Source organism: Panthera tigris, chromosome D1, assembly GCF_018350195.1.
Source record: "Panthera tigris isolate Pti1 chromosome D1, P.tigris_Pti1_mat1.1, whole genome shotgun sequence".
Lineage (NCBI taxonomy): Eukaryota > Metazoa > Chordata > Mammalia > Carnivora > Felidae > Panthera > Panthera tigris.
In genome coordinates this window covers 106,446,581-106,474,545 of record NC_056669.1, presented here as the reverse complement: position 1 = coordinate 106,474,545, position 27,965 = coordinate 106,446,581, and the positions used below count along the sequence as shown (strand labels likewise).

The following is a 27,965-nucleotide window of genomic DNA, read 5'->3' as shown; positions in this document are numbered from 1 at the left end:
CCTCAGCAAGGGCCCCAGGGGCTGCTGGGGCCAAAAGGACTTAACCCAAAGAGTCCAGGACTCTTGGGCCTGGTTCATTGTGGGGCTGGGTCCCCACCAGGCCCCGAGGCCAAGGTGGCTCGTTCTGGCAACACAGTGAGTCTTGGGGAAGCCCCCTAACTCCCCCTCCCCCCCCACACACACCCCCATTCCTTCCCAGGGCTCTGAGTGTGGGTGGCGGTCGGGACTCGGGACTCGGGCCTCGGCCCCGCCCTCAGAGAGACCCAGTTTGGTAGAAGGCTTCCCGGCAGAGGGGGCCTCTGACCCTGAAGGATGAGTAGGAGTTGGACAGGCAGAGAGGGATAGAGAGGCCCAGGAGGTGGAGGGCCCCGGGTCTGAAGTGGGGAAAGACTGGACGGGCTGGGACAGCCTCCCGGCCTCCCAGCCAGACCCGGAGACCCGGAGACCCGCCAGGCCCACTCCCGCTGGCCCGCCTCCCTCCTGGAGAGACTTTTACTGGCTCGATAAAAATTTTTTTCCAACCTGAACACTCTCCTATTGTATGGTAAGAAGGGAGGCGGGCCCTAAATCAGGATGGGAATCGACAGGGCCCTGACGCGCGTCTCTCCTGTTTATTAGGACTGAAATGTTTACTCGGCGATAAGGAGCCGGCTTTCTCGCGGAGATTTGTGCGTTCTTTTTCAATTACCCCTCGTCTTTCTCTGCCACTTTTGCACTAAAGGGATAATAAATGTATCGGAGCGTTTCAATTATTCATCTAAATCATGACTGCGCCTGCCATGGCCAAGCTTTAGTGACAGATTAATTCAGGGCCTCCTCTGCTCACGCGGCCGCCATCTCTGCTCCGGCCTGGCCAGCTCCCCAAAGGGCCGGCCTGCGGGGCGGGGCGGGCTGGGGTCAGGCAGGGCTCCCGCCCTGTCCCCTCCACACGCCCTGTCCCCTCCACACGCGCTCACTGCTAAGGACACTCCCTCCCTCCTGGAGGTCAGCGGCCCAGCCACACACTCCGGACCGCAGGAGCCAGCTCCTACCCCTGGGGGTGCGGCCGTCCTGCCCTCCTGCCCGCTGGGCCCTGCGCAGCCCCTGCTCCCCACGGCTCAGCGTGTGTGTCTCCCGCACCCCCGGGGCCCAGACGTCCCCTGCCCGAGGAAGCCAGGGTGGAGCAGCTTCTGCCACAGCCCTCTCCGGGCACAGGGCCTTTGCACCTGCTGCTCCTGTGCCTACGGGCTCCTCCGTCCCCTCACCACCACCTTCCCCGCCTCGTTACCCCGATGTCAGGGCAGGCCCCCGGCCACCGCCCCCTACTGCTCCACGAACTGAGGGCTTGCCGCCTTCCGGCGCTGTCCTGGCTGCTGGGACCCGGCAGACGCTGCCCCCCTCGTGGGCCGGTGTTCTGTCACCCCTGGCCGTCAGACTCCCATTCCTGTGGTTGTTTAAGCACCAGCTGCCTCCCGATCAGACCGCCCTCCTGAGGGACACGCGCAGGGTGTCTGTCTGTCCAGCTCCTGGCCAAAGCGAGGTGCTCGCTTGTGGACCAGCTGTGCCCCGGGGCCCCTTCTCCCCGTGCGCGCGCGTTCGCACCCCTGCCCTGGCCCACCGCCGTGGCCCCTGGGCTTGAGCTGAACCCAGCACCCGGGGCCCGCCTTCTCCTCTCCACACACATCCGTGGCCCTGGTGAGGGGTGTGGGACCCTCTTTCCTCTCTCCTTCTCTCTCCCTCTCTCCGTCTCTCACTTTCCCTCCTTCTATCTCTGTCTCTCTCTGCCTCTGCCTCTCTCTAGTTCTGCCTCTGTTTCTGTCTCTGTCTCTCCTTCTCTGTCTCTATCTCTGCCTCCGTCTCTCTCTGCCTCCGCCTCTCTCTATCTCTGCCTCTTTCTCTATCTCTCCCTCTCTGTCTTTGTCTCTATCTCTGCATCTGAGTCTCTGTCTCTGCCTCTGTGTCCGTCTCTGCCTTTGTCTCTGACTCTGTTCCTCTGTCTCTGCCTCTCTTTGTTTGTCTCTATCGCTCCCTCTCTGCCTCTATCTCTGTTCCTCTTTATCTCTGTGTCTCTCTGTCTCTGCCTCTGTCTCTCCCTCTCTGTGTCTCTGTCTTCTGTCTCTTTGTCTCTGAATCTCTGTCTCTGTCTTCTGTCTCTCTGTCTCTGCCTCTCCCTCTCTGTGACTCTGTCTCTGTCTCTCCCAGCCGCACAGTGTCTCTTGCCCACTCCCCATGTCTCTCTTCCATGCACCTGCTCTCCATTTCTGGTCCTCTCTCGCTCCCTCCTTCTCCTCCTCGTTCTCTCCCTGCTCTCGCGGGCTCCCCTTTGCTCCCCAGCTGGGCTGGGGGATTAGCAAGGCCCCGGAGCAGAGCATCGGGGCCTCGACTTCCGCCTGGTAGCTGCCCAGGGCCACAGCCGAGGCACGGCGGGCACAGGGGGCAGACGGCGTGGCCTCCGTGGCCCTCCCTGGACCGGGCCGGCCTCACAGGAAGCAGGGGCCCCAAGGGCCGAGCACCCTGTGCCCAGACTTGTCTGGGGTCCCACCGTGTACCAGGCTGGAGTGGCGGGGCGCAGGCTGTGGTGCGGGGGGAGGCCCTGACCTGAGCTGAGCAGACAGGGCGGGAGCGTTGGATGGGGAACAGCCAAGGGCCCTCCCGTGCCCCACGCACAGCCAGAGCCCGTCCCAGACCCCCCCCCCGTCCCTGCTCCGATTTCCCGCTGGGATGGAATCAGTTCTAGCTTCTTCCACCAATCCTGCACATGCAGCCCTCTCTTCCCCCCCCAAACCTCCCCAGCCCCGACCCCAGCCCTGGACTCTGCCGGCGCCCTCCTCCCCCAGCTTCCCAAAGCCAGGCTTTCTATCGCTGGGGCTCTGCTCCTCAGAGGCGCCTTCCCAAGGCGGAACAGGGCCCGCCTGTGCCCATCTCCTTCCCCTCTTATCCAGCTTCATTTCCTCCCATTTCCGGGCTCATGGTGACGCAGAGCCCCCCCGGGGGGGGGGAGTCCCCTCCCTGCACAGAGCCTTCCCCCCCACCCCACCGCAGGGCCCTTCCCCAGTTGGTGGGTGGGAGAGACCAGAGGCCAGTCTAAGGTGGAGGCTGGAGGGACCCCCAGCCGTGCTTGGGGTGGGGCATTTTATTTCATGGACTCATGGGAGCCATGGAGGTTTTATGAGCAAGGGAGTGACGAGTCCTCCCCAAGAAAGGGCCCCAGGCCTCCCGGCCATCACCAGATGGTGACGGTGATGGGCTGATGGTGGTGGTGGTGTGGACGTCAGCCAGCTACACTGAGCTCTCACGGCCGCGGAGGCCAGGCCTCGCGTAGAGCCTCTCTCTGAGGGATCCCGAGACCCTCACCACAGCGCTATGGGGCGTGCCATTAATATCTCCAGATGAGGAAACTGAGTCACCGAGTCCCTGGAGCGAACCGTGCTCCCCACCCCGGCGCAGGCCCTCCCTGGTAGGAGGGACAAGGGGACTCAGGCCCCCCGCAGGGATGCCAGCGGAGGCCCAGCAGGCCTGTGGGGCCCACACCCCACCCCCAGCGGGCAAGATGTCGCCCAGCCCCTGCCAGCAGCTGCCATGGGGATTTTCAATAACGGGAGTGATTTTTGCATGATGAATGAGGCGCTGCCGCTGTGTACATAATGAGGGCCTAATGTTTTCAAATCCCCATTTAAGGAGTTGATCTCACCCCGTAATGAATTTCACATCACAGACCGGAGCTGCTGTCCATCCCTCTTCTCCCTGGGGTGCCCACCCGCCCTTGGCACCGCGAGGGTGGGCTCTGCCTCCTCCCCCCACAGGCCCAGCCCAAACCGGTCACAGAGCTCGTGGCTGCCCTGGGTTTGTCGATTGAATGAGCGACCGGGAGGGTGTGGGCGGAAGCGGAAGGTGGTTCCAGCGGCAAGGGGACACCACGTGGGGTTGTGGCTTCTCAGGCTCTGCGGGGCGGCTCCGCGGGGCCTGGGACGAGGCCGGAGACCAGAGGTGATGAGCGTAGCGTGGACGGAGGGAGCGGGGGGCTCAAGGCCCCGGGGTGGGTCCTTCTTCCAGGCTTTACGGCCGAGCTCGTCCTCCACGGGGTTCGGGGCTTGCAGGCGAACCGGCAGCTTGGACATCTGCCCCTGCCCCAGCTGGTGCCCTCTCAGGGACTCAGTTTCCTCATGCGCCCCCACCAGCCCTGGCATTCGGTATCTCTGTGCAGGCGGCTGGGACCTGGGAGGCAGCTGCACGTAGCACCGGGGTCGCCGGACTGGTGGCTTCTCCTCAGGCCCTGGGACCTGCCGGGTCAGATGTCCGGGTGGGGAGTGGTCCCCAGGGCCCAGGCCAGGTGCCTTCCTGCCCTCCCCTGGCCCCCTCCGGCCTCGGCCCACACCCCTGCAGTCCCAGCCCGCCCTGCCCAGGGCTTTCTGGGTGCCACCTCCACCCTGCAGCGCGTCAGTCCCTCAGGCCCCTCAGGCCCTGACAGGCAGAGTAGCCTTCCGCCTACAGAGGCGGCGGGGGGGGGGGGGCGGGCCTCGGTCTCCCCATCTGAAACAGGTGACACAGGTGACAGAGTGATAAAGTGCAGGGCACCTTGGTGCAGTCCCTCACTGAACGAAGGCTCATGCCAAGTGGGGAGGGAGGTGCTGTTACGGACCTTGTAGAGATGAGGAAACTGAGGCACGGCACGGACAGGTGAAGTGATTTGCCCAAAGCCACCAGCAGGCTTGTAGGCAGGATTTCTGGGACAAGAAATCCCAGGAGGGGGCACCCAGGAGGCCAGGCCCACGGGGCAGCGGAGGGGCAGGGGGGTGGGGGAGGGGAGCCGGCCCTGGGCCTGTCAGGGTCTCTTGCCCTCTGGCAGGGACACAGCCGCCCCCCTGTCCCCCAGGCCCCGGGCATCCTCATGTTCCTGTAAATAATTAATTAGCCCCTGCTTGCTTGTTTGTTTAGCATGAGGAATGCTCCCCCACTGAGACGCATTTATTGCTGAATAAATTTAAATATCTAATCTTCCCTTCATGAATATTACAGCACCCCAAATAGCCGCCAACAGATCCTAAGCGCCTTGGCAAATGGCCCCCACAGGAGCCTGACTGCCGCCCGCCTCTGCCGGCTCCAGCCCCTGCCCTCCACCCTCGCCCTCCTGACCCCCGACCTCCGGGGAAGGGGCTGGGTGCGAGCTGAGGCCCCCGGCCCCCACCCCGTGCCCGTGTGGAGGCCACACTGGGGGCAGGAGGGCAGGGCCAGCCGGGCTTACCTGGGGGAACAGCCTGGGACGGGGTGGAAGGACAGGGCTGCGGCAGACGGAGGACAGACAGGGCCCCCAGGTGACGGCAGCATCTGAGGAGCCCAGGCAGGAGACGGAAGAGGTCAGAGAGGCAGGTGGACGGCGGGGAGGGTCTCCAGGGCAGCCTTGCCAGACAGAGGTAGCTGGTGGTCAGCTGCATGGGGGTGGCTGAACAGTCATGCGAGATGAGGGACCCCAGGTCACTCAGCAACCAGGGTCCCCGAAGTCCCTCTTTTGGGGGGGGAACAGGAGCCCTGCTGCAGTGAAGAGGGGAGTCCAGACCTCGAGTTTGGAGTTTGGATGAGGAGGGAAGGGGAGGGGGCCAGCCAGGGTGATAGGGAAGGCTTGGAAGGGAAGAGAGAGAGAGAGAGACAAGGCTTTTATGGTCCTAGAGGAAGCAGAGCAGTCCAGCTGTGTGACCCTGGGCAAGTCTCATCCTCTCTGTGCCTCAATTTCTCCTTCTATAAGGGAGGAAAAATAGTGGGACCTCCTAGGGTGGCTGTAAGGACCAGCAAAGAGGGGTGTGTGTGCACTGCTCAGGCTCAGGTCCCAGCAGGTGTTCCAGAAGAGGCTGCAACTCAGGAGCCAGAAGGAGAGGGGGGGCGGGCGGGGCACAGGGACTGAGGGAGAAGGCAGAGCAGCCCTTAGGACAGTCTTGTGGGGAAGGCTTGGTTCCGGACCTGGCAGAGAGACCTGGAAGGAAGCACCTCCCCGCCCCGCCATGGGTCAGTCTTCCCAGGAGGGACCCCAGGTCTTCTGCTGACTTGGAACAGGGGTTGAGTTGGAGGCTTGAGATTTGTTTGCATGTGGCCAAAGGTCCCAGAGAGGGGATCGAGGGTCCACTGGTATGAATTGGGGTCACCACCCTCCCGCCAGGCAGCCCCAGGCTCAGGTGGAGGGCGGGAGGAGGGACACCTCCCTCCGATGAGACCCCAGGAAGCTGCCTCCTGCAGCCGTCGGTGCTCTGGCTTGTTGGGGAGAGGATGGGGCAGGGGTGAGGCCCAGGGCCTGCCCCTCATCTCTGCCCTGGGGAAACTGATCCCCTAGGCACTTGCATGGCAGTCACCTGGCCCAGCCCGAGGCTTCTGCCAGCCCCGAGTGCCCCCTCCCCCTCATGCCCCCAGGTCAGCCCCATAGGTCTGACTGCAGGCCTGTCCACCTCTGCAGGAAACATTAAGTCCCCGAAACACAGATCTTACTGTGTTTCTGCACTTGGGCACAGCCTCCGCAGCAGGCCAAGGTCGCCTGCAGGGAGGACGGCAGGCAGCCAGGAGCCAAGTGGCACCGTTAGGGCAGGGCGGGAGGCCCCCAGGAGAGCCGGTCCAGACCCATTCCCGTGCTTACCCCCGTAGGCCCCGAACACCCTGACACCCACCTGGACAGCCGCCTCCCCTGTGTCCCCACAGGGAGCACGTTCTCATACTATCCCACTGTCCTAACGAGAGCCAACACCCATGCCACCTTCACCCATGCCAGGCCCTGGCTTCAGCACCTTATGGAAATTAACTCGCTTAATCCTTCCAAGAGCCCTAGGAGGTGGAGCCCATTTTACAGGTGGGGCAGTTGGGGTCCAGAGAAGCTAAGTGATAGGCTCCAGGCCACACATATCTGTGACTGTCAGAGCTGGGCCTGGAACCCCGGGCCGCCCGGCTCCACAGCCCCTGCTCTCGTACACGCTGCTGGGTGGTCAGCTGGCATCTCACCCAGAACGGACACACTGCACGCGGACGCGGTGTGACCCTCCAGGCTGCGCGGCCCCTGAGCGCCGCCTGGACAGGGAACTCAGGGGCCCCGCCTTGGGTCCCCCGCTCCGCCCTCCCCTGGGCCACCGTTGCCCTTACCCCTCCTTGCGGGAGAGGTCCTCCCAGGGCTCCCGACTCCTCTGCCCCATTCCCCCCCACCCCCCCACCCGGGTGCTCTGGGAAATCGCCTGGTGCCAGCTCTGAGTGAAGTCACAAAATTAGGTTTAATTGGGCCCCACAGGGCACAAAAGAGAAGAAAGAGGGGGGTGGTCCAGCTGGTGTCCCTGGACCTCTGCCAAGACTTTGGGGGTGGGGTGGATGGGATGAGGGAGGAAGGGCCTCGGTGTGCGCATCTGCAAAATGGAGAAATGAGGCCTCTTTCCTGCTGCTGGGCCTTGTGAGCCCCGGCAGCCGGTGCCAAGGAGCTCCTGGCACAGGCCTGGGGTGCCCTGCGAGCTAGGGAGCTGCCAGAGGTGGGTCACGTTCTCCTGGCCAGGATGCAAACCCCTCCCCTGAAGAGGGGTCACCGTCGCTATCGTCCAGATGAGGCAGTGGCCGCTCAGGGGAAAAGACTTGCCGGTGTGCCCCGCTGGCCCAGGGGACGACAGCCGAGCTCCGCCTTTCCCACCGGGGCCACTGAGGCCACTGAGGCTGTGACACCGGGGTGAGGTCCGGCCGAAGGGGCGGAGGAGACGCTCCTCCCGCGGTGCCCGAGTTGTTTATCTGGGCCCGCGTCCCCAGGGTCGCTGCCCGAGGTCCCAGAGCCGCGCTCAGATAAACAAGCCCGGGCCCGCCGCAATTAAGCCGGATGCGCTAACGAGGCGGCTCGCTAACGAGCAGGGGCGCGCGCCCGGATCCGCCGTCCACCTCTCCGCAAAGAGGGCGAGGAGGGGGCTGGAAGACCCAGGCTCGAGGCCCGGACCGCAGCTGCCACTTGTTAACTAGGTGACCCCGGTTTCATCATCTGTAAAGTGGGTCCCAGAGTTTGCCGCGGCCGGGAGGGGCCTCGCCTGGGGATCCGGTGCGCGGTGCCAGTCGGCGCTCGCGGGCTCCTCGGGCCGAGGCGGCCACCGGTCGCGGGGCCCGCGGCGCCTCCGGGCCAAAGCCGGGCGACCTTCCCTTTGGCCGGGCTAGGGTGGCGGTTCCCGCCGCCGCGGACCCCGCCTTCCCCAGCCACTCCGGCCCGGGGAGGCCCCGGCCCCGCCCGCGCCCCTGCCGCACGGCCGGGAACCTGCAGGGCGGGCCGGGCGCGCCCCCTGCCGGCCGCCCCGCGCCGCTTCCCGCCGGGACCCGCTGCGACCCGCCTCCGCGCCTCGGAGCAAGTAGGGGCGGCGGGCGTTAGCGAGCAGCCGGAGGCGGCGGGAGAAGGCGCGCGCGGTGCCCGGTGAGTCCTGGCCCAGCCGAGGGGGTTGGGAGGATTCTGTGCGTGGGCCTCCGCTTTCTCTTCTGTAAAACGGGCTGAGGCGTGACGCGGGGCGCCCCACGGCTCACTCCCCTCTGCCCTGCAGTGGACGGCTGCATTCACCGGGCCGCTGGACCCCTCCTCACCGACGAGTGCCGGACCCTGCAGAACTGTGAGACCGGCAAGGCCAAGATCACCGGCGGCTATCGGCTGCCGGCCAAGTGTGAGTCCCGACCCCACAGGGCACCTCGTGTAATTGGGGGCTTAAGGGAGCAGCCCCCACACAATTGCTGGAGGCCTCCTCAGGGGTCGCTGCCTAACCTTAAGTGCCGGGACCCGGCCCCTCCTCGCACGCACCGGGAAGCAGGTGGCGGGAGGGGGTGAGAGGAGCTGAGGAGGCAGTGACTTCGCTCCGCCCCGCGGCTCAGCCGGGTCCATGCAGCTGTGCGAAGGGGGCCCAGCGCGGGCCTGCCCGTCTCTGTCGAGCGCATTTGAGGGCACACTTCTGCACCCGCGTGGGCAGGGTCCTCCCCTGGGGACTCTCAGAACTTGGGGAGAGGGCCTGTTTCCTGTCCTCTCCAAGGCGGGCAGGGGGAGAAAGCCGATGGCCGCTTGGAGACCCCGGCCAGTCTGACCCCGTCGCCTCCCGCAGATGTCATCCACACGGTGGGACCCATCGCCCACGGAGAGCCCAGCGCCAGCCAGGCTGCCGAGCTCCGCAGCTGCTACCTGAGCAGCCTCGACCTGCTGCTGGAGCATCGGCTCCGCTCCGCGGTGAGAGGGGCGGGGGCAGGGAGGGGGACGGGGGCGGCCTAGACCGGGAGTTAGAAGGCCCCTCGGAGGCGGTGGTTGGAGAGTGACACTGTCCCCAATTCCCTCTCACCTCCCCCCCTCCCCCCGCCCCAGGCATTTCCCTGCATCTCCACCGGCGTGTTTGGTGAGTGGAGCGCGACGGGCGGGGGAGGGGGGGGGGGGCTTGGTCTAGAAGGGGGCGGAGCGGGACCTGGAAGTGGGTGGGCCCAGACGCGAGGAGGGGCCTGGGAGGGCGTGAAAGGGGCGGGGCGGAGCCGGGTAGGTGGAGTCGGGCGGGTCCCGGGGCGTGGAGGGGGCGGGCCAGAGCCCAGACTCACTCCCGCCCCGCCGGGTCCCCAGGCTACCCCAGTGAGGCGGCGGCGGAAATAGTGTTGGCCGCGCTGCGCGAGTGGCTGGAGCAACACAAGGACAAGGTGAGTCCTGGGCCCAGTCGAAGGGACAAGATGGGGGGGGGGGGAAGGGGTGGCAGGACCGCACCAGCCCTCTCTGCGTCCCCGCCCCTTCCCTCGAGACCACTTTGCTCTCCTGCCCATCCAGCAAGGGTGGTGGAGTGCACACCATGAACCCCTTCCCTGAAGGGTGCAACCTGAGCTCCAAACTCAGGGTCGGTGCCCCGTCCCCCCCCCACGAAAAAAGCAGGTGGAAACCTGTAGAGGTGGGGGCAGTGATAACACAGGGGAGCCGGGGTGTGGGTGCCGGCCACCCCCACCCCGGGCTGAGCAGGTCCCGGCACAGGTGGACCGGCTGATCATCTGTGTGTTCCTGGAGAAGGACGAAAGCATCTACATGCAACGGCTTCCCCACTACTTCCCTGTGGGTGCGTACCCCTTGGCACCTGGGTCAGCCCTCACCCCTGCCCCTGCCCCTCCCCCTCAAGAGCAGGCTCTCACTGTCCTCTGCCTTCCAGCCTGACGGCACCTGCCGCCCACCCTGCCCAGGACTGGTAAGCAGGGTCTGGCCTGCCGTGTGCTGCCCACTAACCTGCCCACTAACACCAGGGCTCGCCGCCCCCCCCCCACTCCCTGCCCCTGCTCACCCCCACGCAGGAAAGCCACAAGGGGAGGCCCACAGCCTACACTCCCTCTAACTGCTCTGCTCTGCCCACAGACTCGCCTGGGCCTACCGGACCTCGCTCCCAGCTCTAAGAGGTCTCCGAAGCCTGCAGCCGGGCCCGGGACCCCCCCCCCCTTCTTCCCCTCAGCCCCCGGTGCCTGAGGAGCCTCCTAATAAAGACCACCCTTGTCACAGCTCCTACTGTCTGAGTGCTGGCTGGGGAAGGAGACGGCCCAGAGGTGTGGACAAGTGCTTCTGGCTTAACAGGGCTGGCGAGGGCGGGCGGGTGGAGGCACGGGCCGGACCGCAGAGGTGGGCAGCAGCACTTCACATTTATTGAGGGCCTGCCCCCAAGGAGCTCACAGCCTGGGGGCCAAGACCCCATGTGTGCTGGGGTGAGGGAAGAAGAGAGGTGAAGGCAGAAAGGAAGGCAATGCAGAGACACCGTGGCCCAAGCAGAGGGGGTGCAAAGCAGGCACAGGCAGGGGGAGGGGCGGGGGAGGAACGGTGGCCTGGCAAGCCCTGCCTAGACCTCGGGACCGTGGACCACACGCAGACTCGAAGGCTACCCTTCCCCCACCAGGTTGGCACCACCTGGGGGTACACTGGGGTGCCCCAGCTCCTCCACCTGCCCTGAGCCAGGCCCCATCACGTCAGCCCTCTCCACCCAGGACTGGACCATGCAGACCCCTGAGGGGAGGGCGGGCAGCTCAGGTCTGGGGCCCTGACCGGCACAGAAAGGTACAGTCAGGTCAGAGCCTACAAGGGAGCAGCTCGAAGCCTGGGTGATCCTCGGTCCCTGGGCAAGTCCCCAGGGAACTTCCAAGATTCTCATGGAAGCCCCCAGGCCAGCTAAGGAGGGAAGGGGGGTGGGTGCCAGAAGGGAAGGAAGCGGAACCCCAGTAACCAGGAGGGGTCCCCCAGAGGCCTAGCCCCCTCAAAACTGCTCCTGGTGGGGAGGCTTGGACACGGACAGGTGGAAGGTCGAGAAGAACCCACCTGGCGGGGGGGGAGGAGGGGGCAGCCAGACACATAGCAGCCAGGCGGGCAGCAGCAGAGCAGGGACACGCACACACGCGACTCACCACCAGCATCCCCTTTAATAAAATGTGGAAGGTCGTGTGACAGGGGGAGGAGGGGAGTGAAGTATGACCATTTACAACCACAAAAAACCTCTGTACATGTCTAGCGCCTGGCAGAGGGGAGGGCAGGCAGGGCAGTGGCAGGCCAGGGCCAGCCCTATTTGTAGAGGATGTCGTAGTGTCCAGGCCGATAGAGAAGGTAGACCTTGGGCTCGGAGCCCTCGGGAAAGATGTGCGGGTTGGTGGTGCCGCCCTCGCCGCGGTCCATGTATTCCACCTGGATGGAGACGCTGAGGGCCTGGGCCAGCGCGATGATGTGAATGTGGTCACTCTCTTTGCACATGGGCTCCACCTCCTGCGGCACAGGGAGGGGGCCGGGCCCGGCTCTCACGTCGCCCTTGCATACACACACGCCCACCCCCGGCCCCGGTGCCCCCACCCTGAGATAAGAGAGAAAGGGGAGGGACGGCACCTGCTGACAGAACTCCTTGACGGTCCGCCCACCCTCGATGAAGTGCTCGAAGAACTTGCTCTCGCGCTGCAGGTAGCCTGACGTGAGCAGCCGCAGGTACACCACCAGGTAGTCCGAGGTACTCTGGTCATTGAAGGAGGCCAGCAGGTCGGCTACTGAGGTCTGCTTCTCCACCTGCTCGATCAGGTCCATGAACTGCCACCCACAGGGCACAGAGGGCACAACGAAGGAGGAGGAGATGGGTCAACCCCGCCGCGGCCAGGCCGCCCGACCTCCACCCCGGCCGAGAGGGCGACGGGGGCGACGGGGGCGACGGGGGCGGCTGGGCTCACCGTGTTGTGGAAATCCTCAATTGTGAACTCGGTGAAGCCCTGGGACACCAGGTCCTCTTTGCTCTTGGCAGATACGGCCTTAAACCTATGGGTGGGAGGGAAAGGGAGGCCAGCATGGGCTCCTCGGCCAGCAGAGGCCGGCGCAGAACCGGGGGAACCGGCCGACGCCGCCCCCCACCCCCACCCCCAGCTCAGAAGACCAAAGCAAGAGCCCAGCCACTATCTGGGCACCTCCCGCTCACCGAGAGCGGGCGGGAGCCCCGGGGGCCCTTCCTGGAGCCATCGCCCGCCTCCCGCGGCGCCCGAGTGGCCAGCGTCCTTACCGTTGCAATTCCTTGCTGTCATCCAGCAGCGCCTCCAAGTGGGAGAATCCAAAAGCTCGGTAGAAGCAGTTTCCATCAGGCCTGGTCTTGCGGATGTACGAGTACTTTTTGTGGAGGTCCTGGAAAGAGGCAGCCGCCACCCCCCCGCCCAACCCCATGCCCATCAACATCAGGCCGGAACCAGAGTGGACCAGAGAACCACCCCCCCGCCCCTGCCCGCCCCCAACAGAGGTCACCCCACAGCGGGGATGACTAAGCTCCAAGGAACCACCTGCCATCCTCGGCTGCTGACCCAGCTTTGCCAGTCACCTAGAGACCCGCTGACTGGAACCCCCAAGGCCTCGGGAAACTGTGCCCTTATGGGCACACTGTCTGCACGGGTCACCCAAGTTGTCCCCAGCCACCAGGTATGCCACACTGCTGGGCTTGCAGGGCTGTCTGTGCAGAAAAACGGGCATATCAATCAGTCCTCGTCCAACACAGCTTTTCAGAGGATAGTCTTTCAAACCACGCCAAGAATCCAGGGCCAACAAATTAGGATGGGGGTGCAGCGCTGGGCTCCACACCAAGCACTCCCGCGGGAACCAGCGGCCCTCGTCTCCCTTTTTTTAATGTTTGTTTTTGAGAGAGAAAGACAGAGACAGAGTGTGAGTCGGGGAGGGGCAGAGAGAAAGGGAGACACAGAATCTGAAGCAGGCTCCAGGCTCTGAGCTGTCAGCACAGAGCCCCACGTGGGGCTCGAACTCATGAACCGTGAGACCACGACCTGAGCCGAAGATGGATGCTTAACCGACTGAGCCACCCGGGCGCCCCAAGGCCTGGTCTCCTTCTAAACGCTACCCTGCCCTGTTCCATCTCCGGTTTCCTCCCCAAACGTGGTGGGATTTCCTGTCTGCAAAACCTCCCCACATGGGTGGCCCATCGGCACTGCCAGCAAGCAGGCCCCGGCCTAGTTCAGGCCTTCTCCGTTCTCCTCCACCCACTACCCCCTGCCCACCTTTCCAATGACCTTGCTTCCTTTCTGAGGACTTTCACCCAGAAGCCCTTAGCACCAACCAACACACCCGCCCGCAGCCTTCTCTCCTGATTCCCCGGAGGGTCTGGGGCTGCTACGAGGCCGCCCCTCTGGGCCACATCAGAGCCCTCGGGCTCAAGGCCAGCATTCCAGGAAGCCTCCCCCTCCTCCTGCATCCATCAGTTTTCCTCTCCCTCCTGGTCAGACTCGGCGGCATACAAACACCACAAGGCTAGTTCTTGCTTAAAGAACAAAACTCGTCTGCTTCACATGAACTCCTTCCCGGCTCCCACCCAACCTCTCCATTCTCCTTGAGAGCGAAGCTGCTCCGGAAGTTGTCTGCGCTCACCGCGTCCGCTTTTCTGCTACTAACTCTACCCAAGCAGCCTTTAGTCAAGGTCACACGTGCCTTTCCTAAGTCCGAGGGCCAAGCCCACTCCTCCCCAGACTGGCCCCTCAGCAGCATTCACCACAAGGCGGGGGGGGGGGAACGTCACCCACCGTGGGACACCCTCCACCCCGCGACACCACCTCCGGGCCCCCTCCTCCACACTTCACGCGGCTCGTATGCTCCAGCCTCGCCGTGTCCTCCTCCTCCCCTCACCCTGTGAAGGTCAGGGCCACCACCAGACCACACGGCACCCTTCCTCAAGACACCATGTGCCACGAGAGGGGCACGCCACACACCTGTACACGGTACCTGCCACGGGAACGGCACAACCCCACTCGGGCCCGGGACCGCTTCCGCTCGTGAACTATACTCACGGTCTCTTGCCACTACTGGTCTTGGGAGTGACTGACTGGTTTTAAAATGTTTGTTTGTAAGTAATCTCTACACCCAGTGTGGGGCTTGAACTTACAACCTCTAGATCAGGAGTCAAGTGCTTTACCCACTGAGCCAGTCAGGTGCCCCAAATGGAACTCTTCACTTGCCCCGTCTCTGTCCTCAACTCCCATTTGACTCCAAAATCAAACCGCCTCGTCTCCTCGTTCAGCCCAAGGGCGCATCCTGACCACTGACCACACTGCTCCCCCCAGTCCAATCCGACGCAGATCCAAAGGTTTGCTCCTCAATCTGCTGAGCCTCCTGGGCTTCTCACTGCTTCTCTCAGGCACTCCCCTCCTCCTGGCGCCTTTATTGCAAGAGCCTCCTCCCAGGTCTCCGGCTCCAGCAGCCGGAGCCGGAGTAACCAGAGAAACCTGCTAATACTCCTCCTCTCCCTGGCCACACGCCCCGGTCTCCCAGCCCCCACCTGCTCCCCAGCTCTGCTCCAGCCACACTGCCCCCTGCCCCAGCCTGCCCCACTCCGCCCAGGAGCCCAAAGCCTGTTCCCCGGCCGCTTCCAGTCTGTCACTCCAACACCCCCTTCTCAGCAAGGCCTGCACCACCTGCCCTCCAACTCCCTCTTCTCCTCTTCCTGCTTTACCTTTCTCCAGAGCACTGATGGCCTCTGACGCATACACCCGAGTTACCTCTGCCTTACTGTGTCTTCCCACAAGGACACGTAAGCTTCATGAGCGCAGGAACTTGTGGGGTGCAGTCATTACTCTACCGCCGGTACCTAAAACAGTGCCGGGCCCACAGCATGTGCTCAGAGACGGTAAATCACAGCACACGATGCACACAGAGGCCAAATCATGGCAGCTATTGGAAAAGCTACTAGAATCATTCTGAGCACCTGCCCTGTGCCAGGCCCTCCACTGAGGGCCAATGTCCGCTATCCTAAATCCTCATGGGGGCCCAATCCAAAAAGGAGCCAAGTCACTCAAGTCTGCTGGGGCTCTGCTGTCTAGGCTTAGGATCCTCCCCGGGGGAGGCGGGCTCACACACAGCACAGGGGCACTAAGGCAGAGATCCCGCAAAGACAGCACGCAGCGGCCACTCGAACGTTTGCTGAATGACTCAATAGGAACAATAACAGAGGCTCCAAGAAATTCCGTGCATTGCCCAAGACCACACAGCCAGAAATGAAGCCGGAACTTGAACCCAGGTCTGTCAGGCCCCAAAACCAGGACCTTCATCCCTCCAGAGTCCTCATAGGTACATCACACACACTCTGGGCAAGGAGTCAGAGTAGACCACAGGCCACACACGGCTGGATCTGGCCTGCAGGGGTGCTGTTTGGCCCACACATTTTAAATCTGAATTAGCTGCCTACTCTTAGAAGTCAGGAGATTTACATCAAAAGCATTATTTCCAGCTTGTCTTGGAAAAACAGATCCAGAAACAACGGAGTGACAGGCATGGACACTCCTATTTGCCCCAGGGGCTTCCGCTGCCTGCCGTGGGCTGATGCAGAACTGTTATGTCCGGGGTTTACCATCTACCCTGGCCACTGATATGGATAACCCCAAGGCCCCTCCTTTCAGGTGGAAGGTTCTAAGCATCTCCGATCGTGGGAGGCAAGGAAGGCTTTACTAAGCCCTCAGGCTCTGCCTACCGGACACTCATTTACACATACCCACTGTCCTGACTCACAGAGAGAGCAAGCGGTTAAGGGTCTGACCTCGGGTTGTAAGTGATGCGGCTGGGTCTAGCTCGGGCCCATAGGTCTCTTCCCCCACTGCCGCCACCTGCCTCTCCACAAAGGTCCCAGGGGCTGCAGGACCCACCCCTGCCATAACCCCGCCTCTCCCATCTAACCCCGCCCCTCAGCCCCACAGGGAGCTGCAGGAGACCTCAGCCCCTACTCAGTCTGCACCAGCCCCCACAGGCATCATCTCCCCAATCTCACAACCATCCTGACTTCACAGAAAGGGACCCCACAGCTCAGAGACGCTAAAGGACCTGCCGAGGATACAGCTGCTGTATGGCAGAGTCAGGATATGAATCAAGGTCTTAGGATTCCAGAGCCTGCACACTTGAGAACCAGCAGCCAGACAGCTCCCCTCCCCCAACACGCTACCCTCTCTGAGGCCAGGCCAGCAAGGAGCAGGTTTGAAGCAGGCCCCCGGGGTTTTTCCTGCCCCCTCAGCCAGGCTCCCACCTTGATCTTCTGTTGATAGATGTTGTCATCCTCAGCATACTCCTTGTATAAGACCGAAAGCTCCAGACGCTCCGAGACCAGAGGGTTCTGCACTGCAATCTGCAGGGGGGAGGAAATCCGTCATGCTCTGGCAGGGGGATGGAGTGACCCACACCTAACAGCCAGAACACCTAAATGAGGGGTGCTGGAGCGATTACCCGGTGGCACAATGTCCTCTCGCCCCTGCCACGGCCCCCCTCACCCCCCAGTAAAGACATCCGGTACCCAGCACAGCTTGGAGAGGAGGAGGCTTCCAAAGCAGAGATAAACAACAGGCCTCAGGCCCAGCCTATGCTTCCCCACAACGGGGCCACTGGCCACAGCCCCTCACCTCTTGCTGAATTCGGTCCTGCTGAGCCATGATGGCTTCATCATAAGCAAGACAGTTAACACCTGGAAGAAGGAAGAAAGCCAAGGATTACAGTGGGCCCCAGCTATCTCCACTCCAGGCAGCTGGGCCAATGACAAGAGCGGCCCAGGGAGAGCAGGCATGGAATCTGGAAGTGTGCATTTTACTTACACCCTGCTCTACCAACTGTGTGATCTTGGCAAAGTCCTTTCCCCTCCCAGCCCCTACTTTTCTCATCTTTAAAAAGGAGGGGCTGAGGTGCGCTCCGCTCCCAGGCGTGTTCATCCAGCTCTGACATCCCCTTCCCCCCCGCCTTCTAACGTCGATTCCCAGCTGCCTGAGAATGCTCTGGGGCCAGGCAGGGTCTCTTGGGGAAGTGAGATGAGGAGGCAGGGTTCTGGGCTGGATGAGAGCTTCCCATAAGCCTGCATTTTACTCAGTCACACCCTTCCTCCTTCTGCTGTGCTGGGTATTCTTAATGCCCGTTTTACAGATAAAAAAATAATAATAATAATGCAGACAGGTGAAATGATCTGCCCAAGGTCACAACTAGCAAAGACCTGGGCTCAAACCCAGGTATGTCTAATTCTGAAGTCTGAGCTCTTGATCATAATACCTCTCCTCGGCTACCTTCCGGTAGAGGCCTTTCCTCAACTATAAAAGGGGGCTAATACCACTACCTTTCTCCCCTCTATTGAAATGTTAAGAGAAGGAGGTGGGACCTTGGAGGCGAACTGTTAAGTGTTCATCAGTGAATTGGCAGATCCACTTGTGGACCCCACCCTCCTCAGCCACTGGCCAGGAGCCAGGAGACCTGAAATCTGGTCCTGGCTGTTTCTTAACTTATGTGATCCCGAACAAGTATCTTCTGGGGGCCTGCATCTCCCAGCATTCAGTCTCTCAAGTGTCTGGTTAGAAGGTGTGTGTGCTGAATGACTTTTCAGGCCAATCCTTTTGAGCCAGAGCATCCCTGATCCTCAGCTGGGCCCGGACTAATCCCCTACATCGGGACAGGGCTGTCCCACCCACCCCCAAGTGACCCACTCAGTCCCCAGGGCCTAACCATGGGTGGAAAGAGGGTGGCACCGGTTTTGAAAGGTCCAACTCCAGAGGTGTAGGAAAACAATGCCTAGGCAGGCGGAAAGGGGCTGCAAGGCCAGAAGAGGGGGCTCTACCAGAAACGAAGGCTGCAGGCCTCAGGGGCACACACCGCGGCCGCTCGCAACCCCTGACCGCCCGCAGCATCCCGAGCGGCCCGCCCAGTCCTTTGTGCTCCGCGGCCCGGCGTAACTCGACGCCCTCCCGGGCGCAGACTGCTCTGGAAAAGGCGGCGGGGGGGGGGGGGGGCGGGGGGCAGGCTCCGGCCTAGGCCCCGGCCTGACTGCAGGGACTGGGACAGGAGGGATGGGGACCCGGGAGCCCCGCGGCCGGCGTGGAGGGGCTGGGGGCGGGGCGGGACGGCCCAGGCCCCGCCCCGGGTGCGCGCGATGGGAAAGAGCCGCGGGCCTGGGCCCGCCCCGCTCGCTCGCTCGCCGGCCAGCTCGCCCGGCTGTCCGGGGGTCGCGGCGGCGGCTCTTTCCATTGTGAGGGGGAGGGGAGGTGGCGGCGGCGGAAGAAGGGGCAGTCCGTGCGTTTCGCCCCCGGCCTCCGGCGGCCCCGCCCCCAGCCTCTGCGGGAACCGGCGACCTGGCATCGCCCGTGCTAGCCCGGGCCGGACGGCCTTCCCTTGCTCAGTACCTTCGGAGTCGCTGCCCAGCGGCTCCTGCTTCTGCTGCTGAGGTTCCTCCGCCGCCATCTTTAAACAGCGCCGCACTGTCGACCGCTTCCGGGTTAGCAGTTGCCCTCCTCCCGGAAGAGAGCCCCTCCTCGTGGCCCCTCCTTGGCAACGCCCCTAGCGACGGGATCCCCTCCGGCGGAGTCACCTGCGAGGCTCGCTGTCAGGTGTGGCGGCCGCCCCGCCCACCCACCACCATCTTCCCTATTCCCAAAGTTCCGGTGGTAAGAGGCTTCCCGGAGCCAATTCGGATTTCTTTTCACTGGAGTTTGAAGAGCGGATGGTGTTACTGAGATAAGTGGGAAGATGAAGTTAAAATCACTCCAGAATTCTTGGCAGCGATTGCAGTGAGGAGAACCTGGCCGAGGAGACGCAATCGTGCTAACATCCGAGCCCCAGCACATCACCGCTCGGTTCCACTGAGCCTCGCTTCTGACTTTGGTGTCCCGTTCCGGCAGGGAGTACATGTCCCTTTGGGTCAAGGCCAAAGTCTTGGGACCTAACTTTAGACTCTGTGCCTTTCTGGTTATGAGAAAAGCAGTCTTTTTTTTTTTTTTTTTTTTTTTTAAAGTTGGTAAAAATGGAAAACAGATTAGTAGTTGCCAGGGGCTGAGGGAGGGGGAGCGGAGGGAATTGGATGTGAGATCCTTGTGGAAATGGAGATGTTCTCTTTTTTTTTTTTTTTTTTTTTAAGTTTATGTATTTTGAGAGAGAGCTCGCGCAAGGAGGGGAGGGACAGAGAGGAAGAGAGAGAATCCCAAGCAGGCTCTGCTGTCAGCCCAGAGTCTGTTGCGGGACTTGATCCCACCAACCGTGAGATCATGACCTGAGCGGAAACAGAGGGCCAGATGCTTAACCAACTGAACCACCCAGGAGGCACCCCTTAAGATTTTATTTGTAAGTAATCTCTCTACAACGTGGGGCTGAAATTCACAACCCCGAGATTAAAGAGTCGTTTGCTCCACGGACTGAGACAGCCAGGCACCCCTGGAATGTCCTATATCTTGACTGTATGTGAACCCCTGGTTTATGCTGTACTATCATTTTGCAAGATTTACCAATGTAAAAGGTACATGGGATCTGTGTAGCCTATTAAAATTGCCTGTGAATTGTCCAAAAATAAAAAGCTTAAAAAGTGGCAAGGCTGGGGTGCCAGGCTGGTTCCATCAGTAGAGCACGTGACTTCTTGATTTTGGGGTGGTGAGTTTGCACCCCATTTTGGGATAGAGAATTACTTAAAAAAAATTAAGCGGCAAGGCTTTGGATATTCAAGATGCTGTTGTTGAGGGAAGTTACAGCGTGTGGCTCAGTTTGCCAACTTTTCACTGTCGAGGGCCTTCTTCATTTCATGAGCTACCTCCTGTCCTGGGGTAGGTGCCCTTGGTGCCTGGGCTCACCACACAGCCCACGGTGGCCTTGTCACCGTGGCGTTGCTTCTAAGCTCAGGAAAGCAAAGGGTCCACCCTGTTTGGACCCACGCTTGCCAAAATGTTCATTCCTTTTCTCAGTGTTAACATTGAAATCTCTTCACTGGCAGTCAGATCTTCAGTTAGAAGCAGTATTCTTAAATGGAGAGCTAAGACCGTTGATGACATGATTTCTATCTGGCTTTTCAAAATCTTGAAAACTGCTATAAGACAACTTCAACTCTGTGCCCTCTTATTTTGGCCAGGGAGTCGATGAGGCATAAAGGGACACGGGGAGCTGGGTTCCGGACTAATGGTCAGGACAGGGAACACCGGATTTGGTAAATCCTCTCCTCTCCTCTGAAGAGTGAGAAGGAATCCCAGTGGTGAGCCTGTGCTGGGCCACAGCCAGGCTGCTAACACCAAGTAAATACCTCCCTCCTGGGGGATGTGGGCTTGAAAAACCAATGTACAGGGGCGCCTGGGTGGCTCAGTCGGTGGAATGTGAGACTCTTGATCCTGGGGTTGTGGGTTTGAGCCCCACGTTTTGTGTAGAGATTACTTAAAAATAAAATCTTTAGAAAAAAAAAAAAATTGGAAGGAAACAGCCAGACGGAGGCTTTGGCTCTTAACCTAGCCCAGGATGGTCAACTTTTGCCCAGTCTTCTCCATGCTGATTTATTTGGCAGTTAATAACTGTTTTCTTACCCTCACACCATCTCTTCTATTACTCTTACCATTTTAAAATGGGCTCTGATTCTCTATCCTAAGCATCTGAAGTCCAATTACATGTTTGCCAGGAAGTCACCAGCATAGCTCCAGGCGTTTATCTCCATCTCCCAATTTACCAAATCCGGAAATGGTCCAGTGCTGCTGGCCCTGACTGCCGGGTCTTGGATCGAGACACGTCATGTTCGCACTTGGGTTCAGACTGCTGTTAAATACAGTCACAAAGGTGACAAACGGCAGAGGACTTTATTTTCCATTGTACTGACAGGGCAGACGCCTTCTCCTAGTCCTGCCGGCACACCCCACGTCCATGTGTGAAGGAATCTGTCAGGTGGAGGGAGAAGAGACTCCATACCAGGACCCGGACTGAAAGCTCAGCCCCAGAGGGAGAGTTTCCGGAACAGCATGGAGGCTGTAGGGGGCCCCGTGGCTCCCAGGCCCACAACCCACTCTCACCTCTGGGGGCGGTGGGGGAGGCCACGTACAATGACCCAGCACAGGTCCTAGGACAGCCACAGTCCCCCAGGGAGGCCATGGCCAGGAGAAAGGCTTCAAGGTGGACCACAGATGAGGGGTCGGTAATCCCTCCCAAGGCGGGCTTGGGAGTCCGGCATCTGCCCAGATGGGAGGAGCTGGGGCGTGCCGGCCCCAAGAGAACCTCTAGAGCTGTTGCCACAGGAACCCATGATGGTCCACAGACAGTCCACTCCACGATCATGGTCTAGAGAGGCTCTGATGGTGCAGAGGGCAGACTGGTGAAGCCGAGCAGGGGTTACACGTTGGAAGCTGCTAGCTCAGTTGATACTTGCCTGCAGAGTCCAGGCCACCTAGAGCAGAAAGCAATTAGAGGGGGTGGTGATGGCCAACGGAGAGCCTCCCCCCCCCCCCCACACACACACACACCAGACCCACAGTCCCCACCCTCCTCATTTGGGCACTGTCCTCCTGTAAATGGTTCACATTCCAATTCACTTCTGTCTGTTGAGGATCCGATCCACTGGAGCCAGCCCCTCCCATGTGAGCCTCATGGCACAGGGAGGACAATGCATTAGTCTCCTTGTTGCTGCCGTAACAAATCACCAATCTAGTGGCTTAAAACAACGCAAATGTAGAGTTTGACAGTTCTAGAGTCAGAAGTCTGGTATGGGTTTCACCAGACTAAAAGCAAGGTATCTGCAGGCTGTGTTCCCTTCTGGAAGCTCTGAGAATCTGCTGCGATTCATGCCGGTTGTTGGTGATTCAGCTCCTTGCAGCTGTAGGATTAAGGTCCTCGTGTTCTTGCTGGCTATAAACCGGGGGCCGTCCTCAGCTTCCAGAGGCCATGGCATTCCTTAATTCATGACCCACTATCTTCAAAGCCAGCAACAGTGGGGGAAGTCCTTCTCAGGTGGCATCTCTGAAATACTCATCACCTGCTTTTCCTGTCCACCCTAAGGAAACCTGTGATTACAGCGGGGAATCTCCCATCTCAACATGCTTCACTTTCATCACACCTGCCAAGTCCAGGCACGAGGGCCTGGACCTCTTTGAGGGGACGTTTTCCTGCCTTCCATGTCACCGTCATTTTACAATCATGAAAACTGAGACTGAGAGGCTAACTGACTTGACCAAGGTCAGGTAATAAATGACCAAGCCAGGTCTCAAACCCAGGCCTCCTGACTCTCAGTACTTTTCTTGACATTATAGCATCTATCGGGACTGCAGCCTCTCCCGACCCAGGGTGCACTCCCGGGGCCAAACACACCTACTCCTCCAGACTCAGGGTCCAACAGGCACCCACAGCAGGGACTCATAAAGTACTATTTGGAAGTACAAGAAGCCTTGTGTCTCTGGAGGGAATGGACCCAGAGCCCCAGTCTGGTTAAGAATGGGAGAGGGACACTGGATGGTGACCAGATTTCAGACCTAGTGGCCACACCGGGGACCAAGGGGAGGATGGGGTTCAAGCATGATTGCACCCTACACTCTCTCGTCCACCCCCACGTATGCCGTGGGACCCAGCAAGCTGGGGGAGAGCAAGAGCCAGAGCTGCTGATGGGCTTGCTAAGGGCCTTCTCAGACTCGGGGGCCCTAAAGGACTTGCCCATAACCACTGGTTTCCCATCAACTTGAGCAGTGGCTGGAGATGCACACCTTTGGGCTGGAGTTGTCCTTCTGGGACAAGGGGACCACTGTGGCCCTCTAGGCTCCAGGGGCACAAAAATGGGGGACACCCAATAAAAACTCTTGTCAGGGCAGTGGTGTCATCTTCGAAACTCCAGACCATTGTCTTCTGGGGTCATGTTCTTGCTTCACGGCAGCTCCAAGGCCTGATCTGTGCCCACCGGAAACCTGAGCCAAGTAGCTCAGAGCCCTCTGCTTGGGAAGTGTGAACAGCAGAGCCTCTCAGAGTGAGGCGCAAGACAGGAGCGACCCTGTTGTTTGGGAGGATGCAGCCAAGAGGTCCCTCCCTGCCAAAGACAAGGGCTCTCGAGGTACCAGCAGGTGACTGGTGGATGCCCCTTGCTCAGCCGACCCAGCCTGGCCCTTCGGATCCTACATGGGCTCTCCCCCTCCCCTGGCCAACAGCCCAATCTGCACAACCTCCCGGCACTCTCGGCCCCGTCCCTTGAGGCCCAGACATAAAGGCTAGTTTGTGTGGCAGGAAAGCCTGGCAGGAGGCAGACAACGAAGTCCGTACCCCTCAGGGAAGGAGTCACAGGCAGGAAATGGACCTACCACGCTAGCCAGTGTGGAGCACTTTAATGCATCATCCCACCTGCGGAGGTACCCCCCCAGCACCCCTCCCCCACCCCCGCAGGAAGCATCCCTGAGGAAGGGCCCCGGGATTGGAGGAGCAGCAAATTCTCCAGGCCAAGAAAGGCAGGAGACAGGGAAAGAGGCAGGCAGCACAAGGAAGGCGGCCAGTCCATAGGCATTTCCGGATAGAAGACTTTTAGTCCCACTGCCCTGGGGCTGACATGAAAGAGATAAAGCGCCCACCTTCCGACTGGGAAGAACCAAGAAGCTCCTGAGAAACAGTGGGAGCCCACAGCCGAGGAGCGAGGGGAAGGCTGCACCCACAGTGAGGGCTTCCGGCTGCAGAGCTGGACCCAGCGAGAAAGACAGAACACGGACACCCATGCACGGCGCAGCCCCGAGCCTGGCACGACCGGGGAGCCAGACGGGAGGAGCAAGGAAAGGTTGCCCAAGGACGACAGGATTTGTTTTCCCAGGAAGCCAGAAAACGCTGAAACACAGGAAAGCACGCAGGGGAAGCTCCCTCCACCTCCAGGCGGCAAGAACAGCAGGGCACGCATAACCCACCACAGGACAGTCAGCCAGCAGGGACATGCGGCTGGCCAGGCCGTCTTCGCCACACCCCCGCCCAACACCATCCTCCGCTCAAGTACAGAGGCAGGAGCCCGGGCCGAAGACACGATGCGTTTCTGAAGCAAGGTTTAAATACACTTTATTGTTACAAGGAGGGCCCTACCGAGCAGGGCCTTATACGCTAACATATGTGGTCCCAGGGTGTCACCGCGGAGAAATCGAGAGGTCATGATTGCAGAAGAGGTCGCTGTAATTGAAGGACATGATCCAGGGAAGGCTGGCCAGGAATGCAGCAGACCTAATCGGGAGAGGCCAGGGGTGGTCAGGTCACAGGGTGAGGGACAGGCCAGCCCCCTTCACTCCCGCTTCTTGTAGCTCTCCAGATGTGACAGGACCCAGCCCGACGGCAGGAGGAAACACAGGAAGCAGGAGGTGAGCCCGATGGCGACTTCCTACAGACCACAAGAAAGAAGGAACCCGCAGAGTAAGAATTCCCCTAGGCTTACCAGGCAGCAGAAAGCCCCTTTCAAGGAGTCGGGATTCAGGCTTCAGAGGAGGGGCATAGCAGATCCAAGGCCCGCTCTAGGCCTTGAGGTGAAGGGTCAGATATGGGAGTGGGGCCAGCCTGTGTTAGGATCCATAGAGAAATCCACCACGAGATGATAAAGCAAACGGACAGGAACAAAGAGTTAAACCTGTTTGATCTATTGGGATCCAGGAACCATGCATAGGCTGCTAACCCTAAAAATGCACCTCTCCTTCTTTGCCTTTAAAAACCCCTCTTCTCAGGGTGCCAGGCTGGCTCAGTCAGTAGATCACGCGGCCCTTGATCTCAGGACTGCGAGTTGGGGCCCCACTCTGGGTGTAGAGCTTACTTAAAATCTTAAAAACATCTCTCTTCCCTTCTCCTTTCCAGGACTGCTATTCAACCTCAAAGGCCAGGGATAAAAGACTTTTTGCACAGCCACCTCCACATTCCCTACTGCAGTAAAGATCACAGCACAACTTGGGAGTCAGACTTGAGTTCAAATTCCTTCTTTGCCACTGAAGGTTTGACTTTTGACAAGTGGATACGGTGCTCCTAAATTTCAGTTCCCTCCACCACGAAACCGAGATGATGGTCATTTCTTCTCAGGGTCACCGGGACCAGCTCAGCAGTCTGGGCGGTGTCTGGCAGGCGGTGGGCACTCGGCAGATGCCAGCTGCAACTATTATCACTATTATTTCCTTAATCGCAGCTGCCCTTCAGGCTCTGCTCCTAACTGGGGCCCAATAGCCTGGATTCTGAAGACTCGCATTCGAGGCCGAGTTCTGCCGCTGAGGCAAATGCATTAAAGCGCCACACAGGTGAGAGTCGTTAAGGGTTAAACTCCCACATTTCTGGAAATGACAAAGACCCACCTTCCCTAATCATTAACAGTGGTAACAACCATTATCGCCGCTGACAGTCGTTACGCAACCCCCATGAGCCGATGAGTAAACAGGCTCAGAGAGGACTAAGGGCTCGAGGCTGCACCGCACGTAAGCGACAGAAATATGCTGAATCGAGCGAGATTTGGCGTTGAATGAGCCCCAACTGTCGCCCGGGTACTGTCCCTCTCATTCGCGCCCTCCAGACACCCCCAAACCACTGCTGCTCCCTGCTAGGCTGCGGGCCGCGAGGTGCAGGGCACTCTCAGGGCCGCCGAGGGGCAGCACACCAGACCGGCCATCCCCGAACTCGCCGCGGGACCCCCAGTCTGGCTCGCGGCACCTCCCGTGCCTTTCCCGGCCCCCTCCTCACCATGGTCCCGAGCTGCTCCTGCGGAGGCTTGGAATGGATCTGAGCACGCTGCACCGGGAGCCGCCGGGTTAGGCCTGTCAGGCCCCTCAGCAGCAGCGGGGTCAGTACAGACATGACCGCAAGGAATGACTGCAGACAGTGGCCAACAGTAGCCCAAGGTCGGGAAGTCAAAATGGCGGCGGCGGCCGGAAGTTCCGGCTCTGGGGAGGCCGGGAAAGGGCGTCCCGGAAGCTTCCCGGTAATGACGTAGGGACACACCTCCCACCTGCCCCCGTCAGTTTTTGGCGCGCTCCTCGAAAGAGCCAATCGACGCCATCCTACCGCCAATGGGCGGAGCATGGAGGGGCGTTCCTTTCAGTTATGCCCCACCTCCAGTGCGGCCTATCCTCTTGAGTGACACCTAAAGCCACCCAATCATATAAGCCAGAAACGAGGCGGCATTCTTGACTCCTCCCTTCATTCATACTCTTTAAAAAAAAAAAAAAATCTCTATTCAGAATCCTTCTCCGCCAGGCTTCCATTGTTTCTGGCCGGAACGCCTGACACTAACCTTGTAATTGAACTCGACTCATTACTATTGCCCTCTCCAATTTCAGTCTCCACGCAGTGGCAGCTGGCCTTTCATCCTCCCTTCCTTTCTTCTTTCCTTCCTGGCTCCCACCCTTCTTCCCTTCTTTTTTAAACATAAATCTAACCAATCCGTGTAACCCACTTAAAAAGCTTTCAGTGGCTCCCGACTGCTTACTAGACAAAATCCTAATTCCTGGATATCAAACTCCAGCCTCATTTCTACTTCACACCCTTCTTCTTGCTTTCTGATCCTCCCCACTCCCAAGCCTTTTGCTTCTTTGTATCTTATGTTCTACTTAGGACACTTTTCAACTCTCACCTAGCCTTCCTTTTTCACGACACCAACTCCGACCTCCAGACCTCCACTTGCTGACACAGTTTACTTTATTCCACAAATGGTCATTGGCCCCTACTGTTCCAGACAAGGTGGACAAGGACTCCTTTATCACAGAACTGACATTCCAGAGGGGAGAAACGGACAATAAACAAGCACACAATGAGAAGCTATCAAAAGTGCTATGATGTGACAGGAAGTGACAAGGTAGCACTGCATCAGGAAGTCTGTGCCACCTTTGTGTCCAGCAGCCCCTGTTTAGCACTACCCGCAGGGTCAGTCTCTAACCCTAGATTGGGGGCCACCTGAGGGCAGAGCATGTGTCTGGTTCACTACTGTCTCCAAAGAACCTGGCACACATCACTCAGAAAACGTTTAGGAACTGCAGGAGACTGAACAGTATTCAAGCGAAAGTGGGGTGAGGGGCCAGCCACAGAGCCAGGCCTTAACTCCAACAATCTCATTCCATCTTCACAACGATGGCATGAGGGATTTGCTATCATTTCAAAGTCTTTTTTTTTTTTTTTTTTTTTTTTTTTTTTTTTTTTCACAAATGAGGAAATAAGCCTAGAGAGCAGATCTGCTCAAGGTAATGCAGCTACCAGGCGGCCTAGCCAGGATTCCAGGGCAGGTCTATCTGCTCCAAAACCCACATTTTTAACTGTCACACAAGCTACCACAGAGGGAGTTTCCAGAAGTTCCATTTTGGACGTCATCGTGGCCAGGAGCATCAAAGACTGTGGCAGAGGGTGGGGGGTGGGGTAGGGTGAGATGGCAGGATGAGGTAAGGAAGCTGAAGGAACTCCATTTTACTTTATTTTTGTTTTTTTTGCAAGGGACTCCATTCTAGAATGGCTCTGTCAGGGGCTCCTGGCTGGCTCGGTCAGTGGGGCAAGCGACTCTTGATTTCATGGTTGTGAGTTCAAGCCCCACGTTGGGTGTAGAGTTTACTATATCTATATCTATATCTATATCTATATCTATATCTATATGCACACCACACACACATAGAACATGTATAAATAAAATAGAATATGAATTTATATATATTATACATATATAATATATGTATATTATATAGAGATATATAAATGACTGTCTCAGCTGTTTTTCTGCTAGACCCCATTTCTGAATAAGCCAAAGAAGCAATGTTCCCACTTGAAGGGACAAGCAACTTAATCATCCTCTGAGTTGTGT

At 59.7% G+C, this 27,965-nt stretch overlaps 3 protein-coding genes across 3 annotated transcripts in view; 1 reads left to right on the top strand and 2 right to left on the bottom strand.

The window, feature by feature from the left end:
- The window catches only part of MACROD1 (mono-ADP ribosylhydrolase 1), a 145,513-nt gene extending 135,055 nt beyond the window's left edge, over positions 1–10,458 (top strand). The window contains 6 exon segments of the mRNA XM_042958231.1: positions 8,502–8,618; positions 9,048–9,169; positions 9,302–9,332; positions 9,548–9,621; positions 9,944–10,025; positions 10,316–10,458. Coding sequence (XP_042814165.1) covers positions 8,502–8,618; positions 9,048–9,169; positions 9,302–9,332; positions 9,548–9,621; positions 9,944–10,025; positions 10,316–10,353 — 464 coding nt within the window. The 3' untranslated portion in view covers positions 10,354–10,458.
- Positions 10,459–10,579: 121 nt separating this feature from the next.
- Positions 10,580–18,702, bottom strand: OTUB1 (OTU deubiquitinase, ubiquitin aldehyde binding 1). Its single transcript, XM_042958618.1, has 7 exons — positions 18,598–18,702; positions 16,843–16,904; positions 16,473–16,571; positions 12,471–12,589; positions 12,148–12,232; positions 11,816–12,010; positions 10,580–11,698 (listed from the first exon to the last, which is right to left on the bottom strand). Exons 1-7 carry the CDS (start codon positions 18,653–18,655, stop codon positions 11,501–11,503), a joined length of 816 nt encoding a protein of 271 aa, XP_042814552.1. The 5' UTR covers positions 18,656–18,702; the 3' UTR covers positions 10,580–11,500.
- A 5,501-nt stretch (positions 18,703–24,203) lies between these two features.
- On the bottom strand, positions 24,204–26,062 carry LOC102960097 (cytochrome c oxidase subunit 8A, mitochondrial). Its single transcript, XM_007091922.3, has 2 exons — positions 25,865–26,062; positions 24,204–24,533 (listed from the first exon to the last, which is right to left on the bottom strand). Exons 1-2 carry the CDS (start codon positions 25,976–25,978, stop codon positions 24,438–24,440), a joined length of 210 nt encoding a protein of 69 aa, XP_007091984.1. The 5' UTR covers positions 25,979–26,062; the 3' UTR covers positions 24,204–24,437.
- Between the last annotated feature and the right edge of the window lie 1,903 nt (positions 26,063–27,965).